The 19189-nt window shown below is 47.8% G+C and overlaps 1 protein-coding gene across 1 annotated transcript in view; it reads right to left on the reverse strand.

The window, feature by feature from the left end:
• Positions 1 to 843: 843 nt before the first annotated feature.
• The window catches only part of NSUN5 (NOP2/Sun RNA methyltransferase 5), a 71554-nt gene continuing 53208 nt past the window's right edge, over positions 844 to 19189 (reverse strand). Inside the window, exons 5-10 of the mRNA XM_063956145.1 lie at positions 12569 to 12716; positions 12373 to 12488; positions 12054 to 12232; positions 4331 to 4541; positions 4097 to 4243; positions 844 to 1125 (exon numbers count right to left, since the gene is read on the reverse strand). Coding sequence (XP_063812215.1) covers positions 942 to 1125; positions 4097 to 4243; positions 4331 to 4541; positions 12054 to 12232; positions 12373 to 12488; positions 12569 to 12716 — 985 coding nt within the window. The 3' untranslated portion in view covers positions 844 to 941. The remainder of the gene's footprint in view (positions 1126 to 4096; positions 4244 to 4330; positions 4542 to 12053; positions 12233 to 12372; positions 12489 to 12568; positions 12717 to 19189) is intronic.

A 19189-nucleotide genomic window follows, 5' to 3' on the forward strand; every position in this document is an offset into this window, starting at 1 on the left:
GGAGAAGTAGCCAATTCATTTGTGGGGTATACATTTTGGCACTTTACTATCATGGAATCTATTTTCCCTATTTTGTCTGCCTTTCCTTAATAAAATATATTTGCTGCCAAAAATATACTTGTCTGGGGAGACCAAAGAGTGACATTTGTGGTGGCCTTGAAAGGGCAGAAACCCACCAATAAATAAGTGCTTAATGCTTCCTGAAAATGAGCTAAACTAGTCAGTAGGTATGCAATTAGGTCCATTTTTTTTTGCCTAGACGAAAACAACTAGACTTTCCTATTTTTAGGACGCATGGGGATTCACCCTATTCAATAGCAGGGCCTTTTTTTCGCCTAGGCAAAAATTTAGCAGGAGTGAAAAACACGTGGATTGGCGAATCCACATTTTCTCACCTGTGCTGGTGAAAACACGACACAGGCCGTTTTTGCCGATTGAGCATTTTTCGACAATGTAATTTCACAAAAAAAAAAAAAAAAAAAAAGGTGAAAAGGCTTTGGTGAAAAAGGCCTCAATTGGATAGGCAGTGGAGCGAAATCAATAGCTCCAAAATTATCGGAGCTAATTGCATACCCTCCTAAATAGAGTCTGGAACGCTCCATGCATAGGAGGTCTGGAATAGTGGGAGCCCGATTGCTGAAAAAATGTTTGTACATAGATAAATGTTCCAACACGTTACCTTGCCATGATGTACACCAGTCACAAAGAAATGCATATCTGTGTGCATTCGGGTATAATCCTGCCATTCTTCACTAGCTGATTAATGATAAGACATTAACACTGATTGTGGTAGTTCCTGCATCCAATTTTGTAAAGTGCCACTTACACACAACACACCAGAAGGAGGGTTTTGTATGTTTTATAAATTTAGCCTTACTTTTTTTTTTCCTCAAAAATTTACAGAAAATGATATGCACAGAGAGTTGCATGTATTTATTAAATTAGGACTGGTCTATCTTGCGTTTCTTCTTCTTCTTCTTACGGGGCTTCTTTGTGTGGCTCGTGCAATCTTGGATGAGAGCGTCCGCTTTCCTTTTGGGATTTGTTCTGTCATTTTCCTTTTTTTCATTTGTGGCATTTAGTTGGTGCAAATTTGCAGAACTCTGTTCTTCTGATGTCATAGCACTGCGGGCAGAAATACTCCGTGAGGAAAGTGTAGCTACACACAAAATCCCAGACACATCAATAGCATTCAAAAGCCTAAACATGGGATTATTCTTACCTTTGGATGCCCCTTCCCAACTGTGATCTTACAGCTCTGGGAGATGGAGTCTACAGACTCTACTCCCTGCACTTATGCTGTATGCACACAGCCTCACTTGTCCATGGAACTGGCAGTTAATCAACACTTTATATTACTGTAAATTGCACTTAATATTTAAAGTAAACATTATTCAGTCCGATGTATTGAACATACATTGGATGTCCTTCGTATGTGGCAGCCTGATAGGACAAGACGTGTGGACAACCACATCAGCTGCCACATACAGTGAGCCTGCAATGCCACACTGGCCTGACCTCTCTGATCAGCATGATACCTGTGGGGACACCAGTCTTTCTATTCCCACAACTTAGTGAAGATAACAAGAATGCTTGGCAACTGCTGCAGACAGAAAAAGCAGAGTCCAATCTCTTGTTGGTTCCAGCTATGCAACATCACTCGCATCAGACCGTTCCTCTCCCAGAGTGCGACTAAACTTATGATCCACTCACTAGTCATCTCACGGCTCAACTATTAAAGCCTCATTGGCCTACCACGCTCCCATTTTGCTCCACTCCGATCTGTTCTCAATTCCGCAGCTATACTTATCTTCCTCTACCACCACTCCGCATCTGCCACTCCCCTTCAACGGCTCCCATTTCCCTACAGAATCCTCTTCAAACTCCTCACTCTCACATACCAGGCCCTCTCTAACTCCACTGCTCCCTACATCTCCAACCTCATCTCCCTATATACTCCCTCCTGCCCTCTACGGTCGGCCAATGACCATCGCCTCTCCTCTACCCTGGTCTCTGGATCCCATGAACAAAGCCAAGATTTTTCCAGTGCTGTCCCCCTTTCCTGGAACTCGCTCTCTCGCTCTATTAGACTCTCCCCAACCTTTAAAAACCTCAAACAGACACTGTAAAACCACCTGTTCACCAAAGCGTACCTTTCCGCATAACCTAGTCTTGATGCGACTATCCCAACCCCCTGCCTTATGCATTAGCCCTCTATGCCTCGCTTACTTCCTGCCGCTTGCTCGCACATCATGTCACCCCCTAAACTATGAGCTCCTTGGAGCAGGGCCTCTGCCCTCCTGTTCTCACACATCAATTACATCTCTCTTCTACTCAGTGACCATCTATACCCGCATCTCCTCTCACTCGTTACCGTTTCACTATTCTAACGGCTTCCTGCCCCTAGTGGTACGCGGATTACACCTTTGTTTCCTTACATCTCAGCTGTATTGTGTAGTGAGAACTGTGCTGCTAATTGTTACCTGGGATCTGTTTTCGTTCTTCAGTTACTGTAACATTAAGTTCTGTGTACCCTGTATTGTTCTAATGTGTGTCGTTTGTACAGCGCTTCGAAACACTTGTGGCCCCTTATAAATAAAATGTGATAATAATAGTAACTGTGATTGAACTATTTATTCTACAATGTAACAAAACATAACGTTAAAATACAACAGAGAAATGGCTGAAATAAAATCTAATAAAAACACCATCAGGCTGCTGATTGACATGCAATAACCCTCTAAGGGGGGAATTCAATTATCCACAGTAATTTACCACGGGCTAATTGATACCCTGGGGCTGTTCAATTAGCCCCAAAGGCAGGCCACAGGCTGCAGTTAACAGGATTTTTTTTTTTTGAGCCTGAGCAGGCTCAAAAAAAACCCCCAGATAAATGGCCCGTTTTTGTGTGCCGTGGCTGTGTTAACACATAGGTCTGGGAACTTATCCCGGATTCTAAATCTTAACACGCGTTCACAGTTCATTTACTGGGCGAGAAAAAGTGGCTCTAACTGAATAGCTCTGGGAGTTAAAAGACCAAGGCTATCACCCATTTTCACACCTGGGGCTAATTTAATTAACCTCTAAGTGGAATAAAAATCAAAGACTTGTAAGGATCAGTATACAATCAAATATTTGTTAAGTCAGTCCAGCCCCTGTCAATATCCAGTTCTAAAGGAACATAAATGCAGTTCAAGCTAGAATTGATGTTCTTCTGGAATGTAGTTATGTGACCACCGGTCACAATACCGACAGCTACATCCCGCCCCCCTCTAAATCCCGGCAGTCAGCATGCCGACTAGCATGGACTATTCTCACTTGTGGGTGTCCACAAAACCCATAGAGTGGGAACAGAACCTGCGCTCGCCACAGAGACCGCTGCTTGGCGAGTGCAATGTGCCCAAAAGGGGCTTTGTTGCGGTTGCCCCCCCCATTGGCATCCCGCGGTCGGTTTGCTAACCGCCGGGATCCCCAGCGCCGGTAACACATACCCAACCTGTTCCTCTCTGTTAAGCTAGAACCTCAGTACCTCTTGTGCAATTTACAACACAAAGCTTTACTAAAATATTCATAATTGTAGAACGGATTGATTAATCTAGTTCAGTGGTTCTCAAACTCAGTCCTCAGGACCCTACACGGTTCACGTTTTCCATGTCACCCAGCAGCTGCACTGTGTGTCATCAACTGTCACATTTCAAAAATCTACAGGTGACCTGCAAAACATGGACCATGTGGGGTCCTGAGGACAGAGTTTGAGAATCTGTGATCTAGTTCAATCACAGTGAACTCTGTTTCCCATTACTGCTTTTCTCTTCTATACTATGAGGTAACACCACTGGTTCATAAATAAACATGCAATCGAGTGTCAAAACGACATTATGTGCCACCGGGAATTATGTATAGCGGCAATTATGATAGCACTAACATCACAAGTTTGTACCTCGTACCTCTATGGGGTGTGAGGGAATACCTGTGATGCTGGCGTTTCATTCCAGAATGGCAGACAGTATAATTTTCAGGGATCTGAATACCCCCACTCTTTTCCTTTAAATATGACCTTGAAGTTAAACTACAAACAGACGATGCGCGCATCTACCTGTCGTCCTCCTTGCTCTTGCGCTGAAAGAGTGCAACAAAAAATCCATTTGTTAAAGTTTCTGAGAAAGAGGCCCGAAGACAACAGTCTGACCCAGAGAACGTGTTCAGCCCTCGCACTGGCCACGTGGGGAGGACGTTGACCAATCTGTAATGAACATGGGCAAAGTAGATTACAACCACCACAGCACAGGATTATTATTGTACCCCATAAGTAGGAGCCGTATCCATATACCTGAAGTCGGGGTGTTCATCCAGAATGCCCTTCACCACATCCTCATTTTCCTGCTGGTGTACTGAGCAGGTGGAGTAGACAACATACTGGACAGAGGGGAAGCGTAGGGCATGGGATACAGCGCGTCTTTGAAAAGCTGACAAGGCCTGCATCCGCTCTCCCTGCTCAGGCTCCGCCTCATCTGTGAGGACTTTCATCCGGTCTGGCATGCCTGAGGAGCGCAAGTCAGGACGTATCATCAGAGATGTCAATGGTGAGCGAATCTAAAACACTGAAATCCCTACTCTGAATGTATCCATCAAACCCTGCGTCCTCCAGGTGGCAGCCATTTGGTGGGATGAAACAACTAAACCAAAAGCCTCAGCGCGGTGACAAGTACTTAGTTAATGATAGACTGCAATGCCATGACTATTGCCTCAGACTACAAATGGCTGCTTCGTGCCTGAAATCTCCGATATCAATAGTAACGAAGAGATAGATGTATTAAGCCTTGGAGAGGGATAAAGTGTAGGGTACCCGGTCTTTAGGTCGACCAGTATTGGTCAACATGCATTAGGTCGACACATGAGATGGTCGACATGAGTTTTTCACTTTTTCATACTTTACGATCCATGTGGACTACGATTGGGAATAGTTACCAGTGTTGAGCGCAGCAGTAGCTGAGCGAGGCACCTTGCCCGAAGCATGGAGAGCGAAGGGACACGGTGCACCAATTGGGGTTCCCGGTCACGTTACGGAGAAAACGACACCAAAAAATAAGATTTTAAACCTACTGGTCCTTACGGAGTCCCCAGCATCCTCTAGGACTTTAGAGAAATACATTTTAAAAACAACTCATGTCGACCTTTTCCACGTTAACCTAATGGCCGTGTCAACCTATTTCAGATGTCGACCTAGTTACTGTTGACCCTATGATCCACACCCAAGTGGAGAAAGTACCAGCCAATCAGCTCCTAACTCCATGTTACAGGCTGTGTTTGAAAAATAAGTTAGGATGTGATTGGCTGGTAGTTTCTCTCTCCCCAAGGTTTAGTACATCTGCCCCTAAGTCTGCATTCTTAGCAGTATTTGTGGTGAAATATAGCTGTATAAAAGGGATGTTTGGGAAATACAATGCATACAATAATAAGAATTTACTTACCGATAATTCTATTTCTCGTAGTCCGTAGTGGATGCTGGGGACTCCGTCAGGACCATGGGGATTAGCGGCTCCGCAGGAGACAGGGCACAAAAGTAAAAGCTTTAGGATCAGGTGGTGTGCACTGGCTCCTCCCCCTATGACCCTCCTCCAAGCCTCAGTTAGGATACTGTGCCCGGACGAGCGTACACAATAAGGAAGGATTTTGAATCCCGGGTAAGACTCACACCAGCCACACCAATCACACTGTACAACCTGTGATCTGAACCCAGTTAACAGCATGATAACAGCGGAGCCTCTGAAAAGATGGCTCACAACAATAATAACCCGATTTTTGTAACAATAACTATGTACAAGTATTGCAGACAATCCGCACTTGGGATGGGCGCCCAGCATCCACTACGGACTACGAGAAATAGAATTATCGGTAAGTAAATTCTTATTTTCTCTGATGTCCTAAGTGGATGCTGGGGACTCCGTCAGGACCATGGGGATTATACCAAAGCTCCCAAACGGGCGGGAGAGTGCGGATGACTCTGCAGCACCGAATGAGAGAACTCCCGGTCCTCCTCAGTCAGGGTGTGCCCCTGACCAAGTAGCTGCTCGGCAAAGTTGTAAAGCCGAGACCCCTCGGGCAGCCGCCCAAGATGAGCCCACCTTCCTTGTGGAATGGGCATTTACATATTTTGGCTGTGGCAGGCCTGCCACAGCATGTGCAAGCTGAATTGTACTACACATCCAACTAGCAATCGTCTGCTTAGAATCAAGAGCACCCAGTTTATTGGGTGCATACAGGATAACAGCAAGTCAGTTTTCCTGACTCCAGCCGTCCTGGAAACCTATATTTTCAGGGCCCTGACAACATCTAGCAACTTGGAGTCCTCCAAGTCCCTAGTAGCCGCAGGTACCACAATAAGCTGGTTCAGGTGAAACACTGACACCACCTTAGGGAGACAAAGCCGCCAATTCTGACACTCGCCTGGCCGAGGCCAGGGCCAACAGCATGGTCACTTTCCATGTGAGATATTTCAAATCCACAGATTTGAGCGGTTTAAACCAATGTGATTTGAGGAATCCCAGAACTACGTTGAGATCCCACAGTGCCACTGGAGGCACAAAAGGGGGTTGTATATGCAGTACTCCCTTGACAAACTTCTGGACTTCAGGAACTGAAGCCAATTCTTTCTGGAAGAAAATCGACAGGGCCGAAATTTGAACCTTAATGGACCCCAATTTGAGGCCCATAGACACTCCTGTTTGCAGGAAATGCAGGAATCGACCGAGTTGAAATTTCTTCGTGGGGCCTTCCTGGCCTCACACCACGCAACATATTTTCGCCACATGTGGTGATAATGTTGTGCGGTCACCTCCTTCCTGGCTTTGACCAGGGTAGGAATGACCTCTTCCGGAATGCCTTTTTCCCTTAGGATCCGGCGTTCAACCGCCATGCCGTCAAACGCAGCCGCGGTAAGTCTTGGAACAGACATGGTACTTGCTGAAGCAAGTCCCTTCTTAGCGGCAGAGGCCATGAGTCCTCTGTGAGCATCTCTTGAAGTTCCAGGTACCAAGTCCTTCTTGGCCAATCCGGAGCCACGAGTATAGTTCTTACTCCTCTACGTCTTATAATTCTCAGTACCTTGGGTATGAGAAGCAGAGGAGGGAACACATACACTGACTGGTACACCCACGGTGTTACCAGAGCGTCCACAGCTATTGCCTGAGGGTCTCTTGACCTGGCGCAATACCTGTCCAGTTTTTTGTTCAGGCGGGACGCCATCATGTCCACCTTTGGTCTTTCCCAATGGTTCACAATCATGTGGAAGACTTCCCGATGAAATCCCCACTCTCCCGGGCGTCGGAATGAACACTGCTGACAGTGCTATCACCTGATTTTCCGCCCAGCGAAGAATCCTTGCAGTTTCTGCTATTGCCCTTCTGCTTCTTGTGCCGCCCTGTCTGTTTACGTGGGCGACTGCCGTGATGTTGTCCCACTGGATCAATACCGGCTGACCTTGAAGCAGAGGTCTTGCTAAGCTTAGAGCATTGTAACTTGCCCTTAGCTCCAGTATATTTATGTGGAGAGAATTCTCCAGACTTGATCACACTCCCTGGAAATTTTTTCCCTGTGTGACTGCTCCCCAGCCTCTCAGGCTGGCATCCCTGGTCACCAGGACCCTTCCTGAATGCCGAATCTGCGGCCCATTAGTAGATGAGTACTTTGCAGCCACCGCAGAAGAAACACCCTTGTCCTTGGAGACAGGGTTATCCGCTGATGCATCTGAAGATGCGATCCGGACCATTTTTCCAGCAGATCCCACTGAAAAGTTCTTGCGTGAAAACTGCCGAATGGAATCGCTTCGTAAGAAGCCACCATTTTTCCCAGGACCCTTGTGCAATGATGCACTGACACTTTTCCTGGTTTTAGGAGGTTCCTGACTAGCTCGGATAACTCCCTGGCTTTCTTCTCCGGGAGAAACACCCTTTTCTGGACTGTGTCCAGAATCATCCCTAGGAACAGCCGATGTGTCGTCGGAAACAACTGCGGTTTTGGAATATTTAGAATCCACCCGTGCTGTCGTAGAACTACTTGAGATAGTGCTACTCCGACCTCCAACTGTTCTCTGGACCTTGCTCTTATCAGGAGGTCGTCCATTTTCTTTGAAGAAGAATCATCATTTCGGCCATTACCTTGGTAAAGACCCGGGGTGCCGTGGACAATCCAAACGGCAGCGTCTGAAACTGATAGTGACAGTTCTGTACCACGAACCTGAGGTACCCTTGGTGAGAAGGGCAAATTGGGACATGGAGGTAAGTATCCCTGATGTCCCGGGACACCCTATAGTCCCCTTCTTCCTGGTTCGCTATCACTGCTCTGAGTGACTCCATCTTGATTTGAACCTTTGTAAGTGTTCAAATATTTCAGATTTAGAATAGGTCTCACCGAGCCTTCTGGCTTCAGTACCACAACATAGTGTGGAATAATACCCCTTTCCTTGTTGTAGGAGGGGTACTTTGATTATCACCTGCTGGGAATACAGCTTGTGAATTGTTTCCAATATTGCCTCCCTGTCGGAGGGAGACGTTGGTAAAGCAGACTTCAGGAACCTGCGAGGGGGAAACGTCTCGACTTTCCAATCTGTACCCCTGGGATCCTACTTGTAGGATCCAGGGGTCCTGTACGGCCCCAGCGTCATGCTGAGAAACTTGGCAGAAGCGGTGGAGGCTTCTGTTCCTGGGAATGGGCTGCCTGCTGCAGTCTTCTTCCCTTTCCTCTATCCCTGGGCAGATATGACTCTTATGGGGACGAAAGGACTGAGGCTGAAAAGACGGTGTCTTTTTCTGCAGAGATGTGACTTAGGGTAAAAACGGTGGATTTTCCAGCAGTTGCCGTGGCCACCAGGTCCGATGGACCGACCCCAAATAACTCCTCCCCTTTATACGGCAATACTTCTTTGTGCCGTTTGGAATCTGCATCACCTGACCACTGTCGTGTCCATAAACATCTTCTGGCAGATATGGACATCGCACTTACTCTTGATGCCAGAGTGCAAATATCCCTCTGTGCATCTCGTATATATAGAAATGCATCCTTTAAATGCTCTATAGTCAATAAAATACTGTCCCTGTCAAGGGTATCAATATTTTTAGTCAGGGAATCCGACCAAGCCACCCCAGCTCTGCACATCCAGGCTGAGGCGATCGCTGGTCGCAGTATAACACCAGTATGTGTGTATATACTTCTTAGGATATTTTCCAGCCTCCTATCAGTTGGCTCCTTGAGGACGGCCCTATCCGGAGACGGTACCGCCACTTGTTTTGATAAGCGTGTGAGCGCCTTATCCACCCTAAGGGGTGTTTCCCAACGCGCCCTAACTTCTGGCGGGAAAGGGTATACCGCCAATAATTTTCTATCGGGGGAAACCCACGCATCATCACACACTTCATTTAATTTATCTGATTCAGGAAAAACTACAGGTAGTTTTTTCACACCCCACATAATACCCTTTTTTGTGGTACTTGTAGTATCAGAAATATGTAACACCTCCTTCATTGCCCTTAACAAGTAACGTGTGGCCCTAAAGGAAAATACGTTTGTTTCTTCACCGTCGACACTGAAATCAGTGTCCGTGTCTGTGTCGACCGACTGAGGTAAATGGGCGTTTTAAAGCCCCTGACGGTGTTTGAGACGCCTGGACAGGTACTATTTTTTTGCCGGCCGTCTCTGTTGACATTATCACGTAATTCCTTGAATAAGCCATCCATTCCGGTGTCGACTCCCTAGAGAGTGACATCACCATTACAGGCAATTGCCCCGCCTCCTCACCAACATCGTCCTCATACATGTCGACACACACGTACCGACACACAGCACACACACAGGGAATGCTCTGACAGAGGACAGGACCCCACTAGCCCTTTGGGGAGACAGAGGGAGAGTTTGCCAGCACACACCAAAAACGCTATAATTATACAGGGACAACCTTTATATAAGTGTTTTTCCCTTATAGCATTTTAATATATATAGTCATATCGCCAAATAAGTGCCCCCCCTCTCTGTTTTAACCCTGTTTCTGTAGTGCAGTGCAGGGGAGAGCCTGGGAGCCTTCCCACCAGCATTTCTGTGAGGGAAAATGGCGCTGTGTGCTGAGGAGAATAGGCCCCGCCCCCTTTTCGGCGGGCTTCTTCTCCCGTTTTTCTGAGACCTGGCAGGGGTTAAATACATCCATATAGCCCCCAGGGGCTATATGTGATGTATTTTTAGCCAGAATAAGGTACTATCATTGCTGCCCAGGGCGCCCCCCCCAGCGCCCTGCACCCTCAGTGACCGCTGCTATGAAGTGTGCTGACAACAATGGCGCACAGCTGCAGTGCTGTGCGCTACCTTATGAAGACTGAAAAGTCTTCTGCCGCCGGTTTCTGGACCTCTTCACTTTTCGGCATCTGCAAGGGGGTCGGCGGCGCGGCTCCGGGACGAACCCCAGGGTGAGACCTGTGTTCCGACTCCCTCTGGAGCTAATGGTGTCCAGTAGCCTAAGAAGCCAATCCATCCTGCACGCAGGTGAGTTCACTTCTCTCCCCTAAGTCCCTCGATGCAGTGAGCCTGTTGCCAGCAGGACTCACTGAAAATAAAAAACCTAACAAAACTTTTACTCTAAGCAGCTCTTTAGGAGAGCCACCTAGATTGCACCCTTCTCGGCCGGGCACAAAAATCTAACTGAGGCTTGGAGGAGGGTCATAGGGGGAGGAGCCAGTGCACACCACCTGATCCTAAAGCTTTTACTTTTGTGCCCTGTCTCCTGCGGAGCCGCTAATCCCCATGGTCCTGACGGAGTCCCCAGCATCCACTTAGGACGTCAGAGAAAACATAGCTACTACAAATTCTTATCACCCGGAGAAGACAATTTTATTAATATGCATAACTGGAATATTCTCATAGAACACAATAAAATGGAACACAGTCGATTTGTCTGACTTCTGCCCTCAGTTCCAGCAGCGCTCATTGGGGGTCATTCCGAGTTGATCACTCGCTAGCAGTTTAAGGCAGCCGTGCAAACGCATAGTCGCCGCCCACGGGGGAGTGTATATTCGCTTTGCAGGAGTGCAAACGCCTGTGCAGCAGTGCGCCTGCAAACACATTTTGTGCAAAACAAGACCAGCCCTGTAGTTCCATATCCTGTGCGATGATTGCTGCGACGAGTGACACGGTAATGACGTCAGACACCTGCCCAGCAAACGGACGGTTTTTCCTACCACTCCCAGAAAACGGTCAGTTGACACCCAGAAACGCCCTCTTCCTGTCAATCTCCTTGCGATCGGCTGTGCGACTGAAAGCGTTGCTAGAACCTGTGCAAAACCACGATGCTCTTTGTACCCGCACGTCACGCGTGCGCATTGCGGTGCATACGCAGATTAGCCATTTTTTTCACTGATCGCTACGCAGCGAACAACGGCAGCTAGCGATCAACTCGGAATGACCCCCATTAATTCATCAGCAGTAAAAGCAAACCGCTAATTGGATAACAGATAAATAACCTCCATCTGATTTTACTACAGCCCAAGGTGAAGACAGAATTCCAATTGTTTTGGACTTAATGAGATTGTGTTTCAGCAACATTTGGTCATAAGACTCCTGGGGGTAAATGTAATAGGGTCAGAGTTTGTAAAATGTGCTAGTTTAGCGCTTAACTAGCAAATGTCTACAACTCGGACAATGTAATAGGATGCGGGAATACGCAAGCTCGCGTGTTTCCTGCAATTCCGAAAAACTTGCACAGACCAAACTCACATCCAGATGTTTTCCCATGGACTTTTAATAGCCTTGAACTTTAAACCTCAGAGGTTATTACATTTGTGAGTTGCGGGTCAAACTCGCACCTTCAAAATGTGTGAGCAGGTGCGAGTTTGACTGGTACGACAAACTCAGACCCTATTACATTTACCCCCTGGTGCCTTACAAATAGGACAGTCTCGTGTTTTAGAATATACTTTGTTTGCCACATTGCATATTTGCTCTGGAATGCTCAGATTTTATATATTTGTTTGTAAAAAAAGTCAGTATTTGCTTATAAGACTAATTCTACTCACCTGACCCGCTGCATGACGGGTCCACTAAGATGTGACGGACTTTCTGGTATTTTGGGTCACTTGGACTGACAGTAAGGAAGTCCTGGTTGGCAAGTTCTTGGCACGTGACTCCAGCCCGCAGCAGCAGGGTACTCATAGTAGCCAAACGTTTGGTGTCCAGGTCAAAGGCAAATACTTTTCTGAAATAACATTTTGCACAGTTCCATTTGTGTCCATAGTGTAGAGGAGTGATAGCAACCTCCATTGCACTATTCCTGTATAATACATCAGTACCGAGTACTCCATGCCTATCCAGGAGCTCAATCCCATACACACTTACCCCTTATTCTGTAAAATGGCAGCTAGCTGGCTTGTCTTGTTTCCTGGGGCAGCACAAGCATCAATTACACATGAACCAACAGGAGGATCCAACAGTAATGCAGGGAGGCAACTCGCCTGTGGACAGACAGTGTAGGTGGTGTTTCTGGGCAGGGGGATCAACACATCAGAGGCACATGTGCAGCGGTCATGCTTACCTTGTCCTGCAGTATGAGATGACCAGAGGTGTATAAGGAGTCCTTGTGGAAGTCTGTATTTGGAGGAAAAACCAGCAGGTTGGGGACATGAAGATCCTGAAGGAACCTCTTCCCGGATTTTTGTCCAAAATCGACCAGCTCTTGTATACTATGTGAGAGGATGTTTACAAGTCTACTTAGAACTCTAGTTTTGTAGTTTACAGGACTATAATGACATAACATAGCAAAAATAAGATTTTACTTACCGGTAAATCTATTTCTCGTAGTCCGTAGTGGATGCTGGGGACTCCGTAAGGACCATGGGGAATAGGCGGGCTCCGCAGGAGACAGGGCACTTTAAGAAAGAATTTGGATACTGGTGTGCTCTGGCTCCTCCCTTTATGTCCCTCCTCCAGACCTCAGTTAGAGAAACTGTGCCCGGAAGAGCTGACAGTACAAGGAAAGGATTTTGGAATCCAGGGCAAGACTCATACCAGTCACACCAATCACACTGTATAACTCGTGATAAACTTACCCAGTTAACAGTATGAACAACAACGGAGCATCAGATCAACCCTGATGCAACCAACATAACCCTTATTTAAGCAATAACTATATACAAGTATTGCAGAAGAAGTCCGCACTTGGGACGGGCGCCCAGCATCCACCACGGACTACGAGAAATAGATTTACCGGTAAGTAAAATCTTATTTTCGCTAACGTCCTAGTGGATGCTGGGGACTCCGTAAGGACCATGGGGATTATACCAAAGCTCCCAAACGGGCGGGAGAGTGTGGATGACTCTGCAGCACCGAATGAGCAAACACAAGGTCCTCCTCAGCCAGGGTATCAAACTTGTAGAACTTTGCAAAGGTGTTTGAACCTGACCAAGTAGCCGATCGGCAAAGCTGTAATGCCGAGACCCCTCGGGCAGCCGCCCAAGAAGAGCCCACCATCCTTGTGGAATGGGCCTTAACTGATTTAGGCAGCGGCAACCCTGCCGCAGAATGAGCATGCTGAATCGTGTTACAGATCCAGCGAGCAATAGTTTGCTTTGAAGCAGGCGCTTGTTGGAAGCATACAGGATAAACAAAGATTCTGTTTTCCGGACCCTAGCCGTTCTGGCTACATAAACCTTCAAAGCCCTGACCACATCTAGTAACTCGGAATCCTCCAAGTCACGAGTAGCCACAGGCACCACAATAGGTTGGTTCATATGAAAGGATGACACCACTTTTGGCAGAAATTGTGGACGGCCCTTGGAAATTTCTTCCCTATGTGACTGCCCCCCACCCCTCGGAGGCTTGCATCCGTGGTCACCAGGACCCAGTCCTGAATGCCGAATCTGCGACCTTCGAGAAGGTGAGCACTCTGCAGCCACCACAGGAGAGACACCCTGGCCCTGGGGGATAGGGTGATTAACCGATGCATCTGAAGATGTGATCCAGACCACTTGTCCAGTAAGTCCCATTGGAAGGTCCTCGCATGGAACCTGCCGAAGGGAATGGCCTCGTATGATGCCACCATTCTTCCCAGGACTCGAGTGCAGTGATGCACTGACACCTGCTTTGGTTTTAATAGATTCCTGACCAGTGTCACGAGCTCCTGAGCTCTCTCTACCGGGAGATAAACCCTTTTCTGGTCAGTGTCTAGGATCATGCCTAGGAGAGGCAGATGAGCTGTAGGAACCAACTGCGACTTTGGAATATATAGAATCCAGCCGTGTTGCCGTTACACTTCCAGAGAAAGTGATACGCTGTTCAGCCACTGCTCTCTTGATCTCGCTTTTATGAGGAGATCGTCCAAGTACGTGATAATAGTGACACCTTGCTTCCGCAGGAGCACCATAATTTCCGCCATTACCTTGGTGAACATTCTCGGGGCCGTGGAGAGATCAAACGGCAACGTCTGAAATTGGTAATGACAATCCCGTACCGCAATTCTGAGGTACGCCTGATGAGGTGGATAAATGGGGACATGAAGGTATGCATCCTTTATGTCCCGAGTCACCATAAAATCTCCCCCTTTCAGGCTTGCAACGACCGCTCTTAGCGATTCCATCTTGAACTTGAACCTTTTCAGGTATATGTTCAGGGATTTTAAATTCAATATGGGTCTGACCGAACCGTCCGGTTTCGGGACTACCACATGGTCGAATAATAACCCCCTTCTTGTTGAAGGAGGGGAACCTTGACCACCACCTGTTGAAGATACAATTTGTGAATTGCAGTTAACACTGTTTCCCTCTCGTGGGGGGAAGCCGGCAGGGCCGTCGGTGAGGGGGCATCTTCTCAAAGTCCAGCTTGTATCCCTGAGACACAATATCTATTGCCCAGGGATCTAACAGGGAGTGAACCCACTTGTGCCTGAACTTACGAAGGCGTGCCCCCACCGGGCCTAGCTCCGCCTGTGGAGCCCCAGCGACATGCGGTGGATTTTTGTAGAGGCCGGGGAGGACTTCTGTTCCTGGGGACTAGCTGTGTTGTGCAGCTTCTTTCCTCTGCCCCCGCCTCTGTCAAGAAAGGACGCACCTCGGACTTTCTTGTTTCTTTGTTCGAAAGGCTGCATTTGATAATGTCGTGCTTTCCTAGGCTGTGCAGGAATATAAGGCAAAATAATAAGATTTTACTTACCGATAAATCTATTTCTCATAGTCCGTAGTGGATGCTGGGGACTCCGTCAGGACCATGGGGAATAGCGGCTCCGCAGGAGACAGGGCACAAAAGCAAGCTTTTAGGATCACATGGTGTGTACTGGCTCCTCCCCCTATGACCCTCCTCCAAGCCTCAGTTAGGTACTGTGCCCGGACGAGCGTACACAATAAGGAAGGATCTTGAATCCCGGGTAAGACTCATACCAGCCACACCAATCACACCGTACAACTTGTGATTTGAACCCAGTTAACAGTATGATAACAATGAAGTAGCCTCTAAAAAAGATGGCTCACAACAATAATAACCCGATTTTTTGTAACAATAACTATGTACAAGTAATGCAGACAATCCGCACTTGGGATGGGCGCCCAGCATCCACTACGGACTATGAGAAATAGATTTATCGGTAAGTAAAATCTTATTTTCTCTAACGTCCTAGTGGATGCTGGGGACTCCGTCAGGACCATGGGGATTATACCAAAGCTCCCAAACGGGCGGGAGAGTGCGGATGACTCTGCAGCACCGAATGAGAGAACTCCAGGTCCTCCTCAGCCAGGGTATCAAATTTGTAGAATTTTGCAAACGTGTTTGCCCCTGACCAAGTAGCTGCTCGGCAAAGTTGTAAAGCCGAGACCCCTCGGGCAGCCGCCCAAGATGAGCCCACCTTCCTTGTGGAATGGGCATTTACATATTTTGGCTGTGGCAGGCCTGCCACAGCATGTGCAAGCTGAATTGTACTACACATCCAACTAGCAATCGTCTGCTTAGAATCAAGAGCACCCAGTTTATTGGGTGCATACAGGATAACAGCAAGTCAGTTTTCCTGACTCCAGCCGTCCTGGAAACCTATATTTTCAGGGCCCTGACAACATCTAGCAACTTGGAGTCCTCCAAGTCCCTAGTAGCCGCAGGTACCACAATAAGCTGGTTCAGGTGAAACACTGACACCACCTTAGGGAGAAACTGGGGACGAGTCCGCAGCTCTGCCCTGTCCGAATGGACAATCAGATATGGGCTTTTGTGAGACAAAGCCGCCAATTCTGACACTCGCCTGGCCGAGGCCAGGGCCAACAGCATGGTCACTTTCCATGTGAGATATTTCAAATCCACAGATTTGAGTGGTTCAAACCAATATGATTTGAGGAATCCCAACACTACGTTGAGATCCCACGGTGCCACTGGAGGCACACAAGGGCTGTATATGCAATACTCCCTTGACAAACGTCTGGACTTCAGGAACTGAAGCCAATTCTTTCTGGAAGAAAATCTATAGGGCCGAAACTTGAACCTTAATGGACCCCAATTTGAGGCTCATAGACACTCCTGTTTGCAGGAAGTGCAGAAATCGACCTAGTTGAAATTTTTTCGTGGGGCCTTCCTGGCCTCACCCACGCAACATATTTTTACCACATGTGGTGATAACGTTGTGCGGTCACCTCCTTCCTGGCTTTGACCAGGGTAGGTATGACCTCTTCCGGAATGCCTTTTCCCTTAGGATCCGGCGTTCAAACCGCCATGCCGTCAAACGCAGTCGCGGTAAGTCTTGGAACAGACAAGGTCCCTGCTGGAGCAGGTCCTTTCTTAAAGGCCGATGCCACGGTTCCTCTTGGAACAGACATGGTACTTGCTGAAAGCAAATCCCTTCTTAGCTCCCGAGGCCATTAGTCCTCTGTGAGCATCTCTTGAAGTTCCGGTTACCAAGTCCCTCTTGGCCAATCCGGAGCCACGAGTATAGTTCTTACTCCTCTATGTCTTATAATTCTCAATACCTTGGTTATGAGAAGCAGAGGAGGGAACACATACACCGACTGTTACACCCACGGTGTTACCAGGACGTCCACAGCTATCGCCTGAAGGTCTCGTGACCTGGCGCAATACCTGTCCCATTTTTTTTTCGGGCGGGACGCCATCATGTCCACCTTTGGTCTTTCCCAACGGTTCACAATCATGCGGAAAACTTCCCGATGAAGTTCCCACTCTCCCGGGTGGAGGTCGTGCCTGCTGAGGAAGTCTGCTTCCCAGTCGTCCACTCCCGGAATGAACACTGCTGACAGTGCTATCACATGATTTTCCGCCTAGCGAAAAATCCTTGCAGTTTTGCCACTGCCCTCCTGCTTCTTGTGCCGCCCTTTCTGTTTACGTGGGCGACTGCCGTGATGTTATCCCACTGGATCAATACCGGCTGACCTTGAAGCAGAGGTCTTGCTAAGCTTAGAGCATTATAAATTTGCTCTTAGCTCCAGTATATTTATGTGGAGAGAATTCTCCAGACTTGATCACACTCCTTGTGAGACTGCTCCCCAGCCTCTCAGGCTGGCCTCCGTGGTCACCAGCATCCAATCCTGAATGCCGAATCTGCGGCCCTCTAGAAGATGAGCACTCTGTAATCACCACAGGAGAGACACCCTTGTCCTTGGATATAGGGTTATCCGCTGATGCATCTGAAGATGCGATCCGGACCATTTGTCCAGCAGATCCCACTGAAGAGTTCTTGCGTGAAATCTGCCGAATGGAAGCGCTTCGTAATAAGCCACCATTTTTACCAGGACTCTTGTGCAATGATGCACTGACACTTTTCCTGGTTTTAGGAGGATCCCGATTAGCTCGGATAACTCCCTGGCTTTCTCCTCTGGGAGAAACACCTTTTCCTGGACTGTGTCCAGAATCATCCCTAGGACCAGCAGACGTGTCGTCGGAACAAGTGCGGTTTTGGAATATTTATAATCCACCCGTGCTGTCGTAGAACTACTTGAGATAGTGCTACTCCGACCTCCAACTGTTCTCTGGACCTTGTTCTTATCAGGAGGTCGTCCATTTTCTTTGAAGACGAATCCTCCTTTCGGTCATTACCTTGGTAAGGACCCGGGGTGCCTTGGACAATCCAACGGCATCGTCTTGAAACTGATAGTGACAGTTCTGTACCACGAACCTGAGGTACCCTTGGTGAGAAAAGGCAAATTTTGGGACATGGAGGTAAGCATCCCTGATGTCCCGGGACACCATATAGTCCCCTTGTTCTTTGCTATCACTGCTCTGAGTGACTCCATCTGGATTTGAACCCTTGCAAGTGTTCAAATTTTTCAGATTTAGAATAGGTCTCACCTAGCCTTCAGTACCACCATATAGTGTGGAGTAATACCCCTTTCCTTGTTGTCGGAGGGGTAATTTTATTATCACCTGCTGGGAATACAGCTTGTGAATTGTTTTCAATACTGCCTCCCTGTCGGAGGGAGACATTGGTACAGCAGACTACAGGAACCTGCGAGGGGGGAAACCTCTCGACATTCCAATCTGTACCCCTTGGATACTACTTGTAGGATCCAGGGGTCCTGTACGGTCCCAGCGTCATGCTGAGAACTTGGTAGAAGCGGTGGAGGGCTTCTGTTCCTGGGAATGGGCTGCCTGCTGCAGTCTTCTTCCCTTTCCTCTATCCCTGGGCAGATATGACTCTTATAGGGACGAAAGGACTGAGGCTGAAAAGACGGTGTCTTTTTCTGCAGAGATGTGACTTAGGGTAAAAAACGGTGGATTTTCCAGCAGTTGCCCTGGCCACCAGGTCCCATGGACCGACCCCAAAAAACTCCTCCCCTTTATACGGCAATACATCTTTGTGCCGTTTGGAATCTGCATCACCTGACCACTGTCGTGTCCATAAACATCTTCTTGCAGATATGGACATCGCATTTACTCTTGATGCCAGAGTGCAAATATCCCTCTGCGCATCTCGCATATATAGAAATGCATCCTTTAAATGCTCTATAGTCAATAAAATACCGTCCCTGTCAAAGGTATCAATATTTTTAGTCAGGGAATCCGACCAAGCCACCTCAGCTCTGCACATCCAGGCTGAGGCGATCGCTGGTCGCAGTATAACACCAGCATGTGTGTGTATACTTTTTAGGATATTTTTCAGCCTCCTATCAGCTGGCTCCTTAAGTACGGCCCTATCCGTAGATGGTACCGCCACTTGTTCTGATAAGCGTGTGAG

This window comes from Pseudophryne corroboree, chromosome 2, assembly GCF_028390025.1.
Source record: "Pseudophryne corroboree isolate aPseCor3 chromosome 2, aPseCor3.hap2, whole genome shotgun sequence".
Taxonomy (NCBI): Eukaryota; Metazoa; Chordata; class Amphibia; order Anura; family Myobatrachidae; genus Pseudophryne; species Pseudophryne corroboree.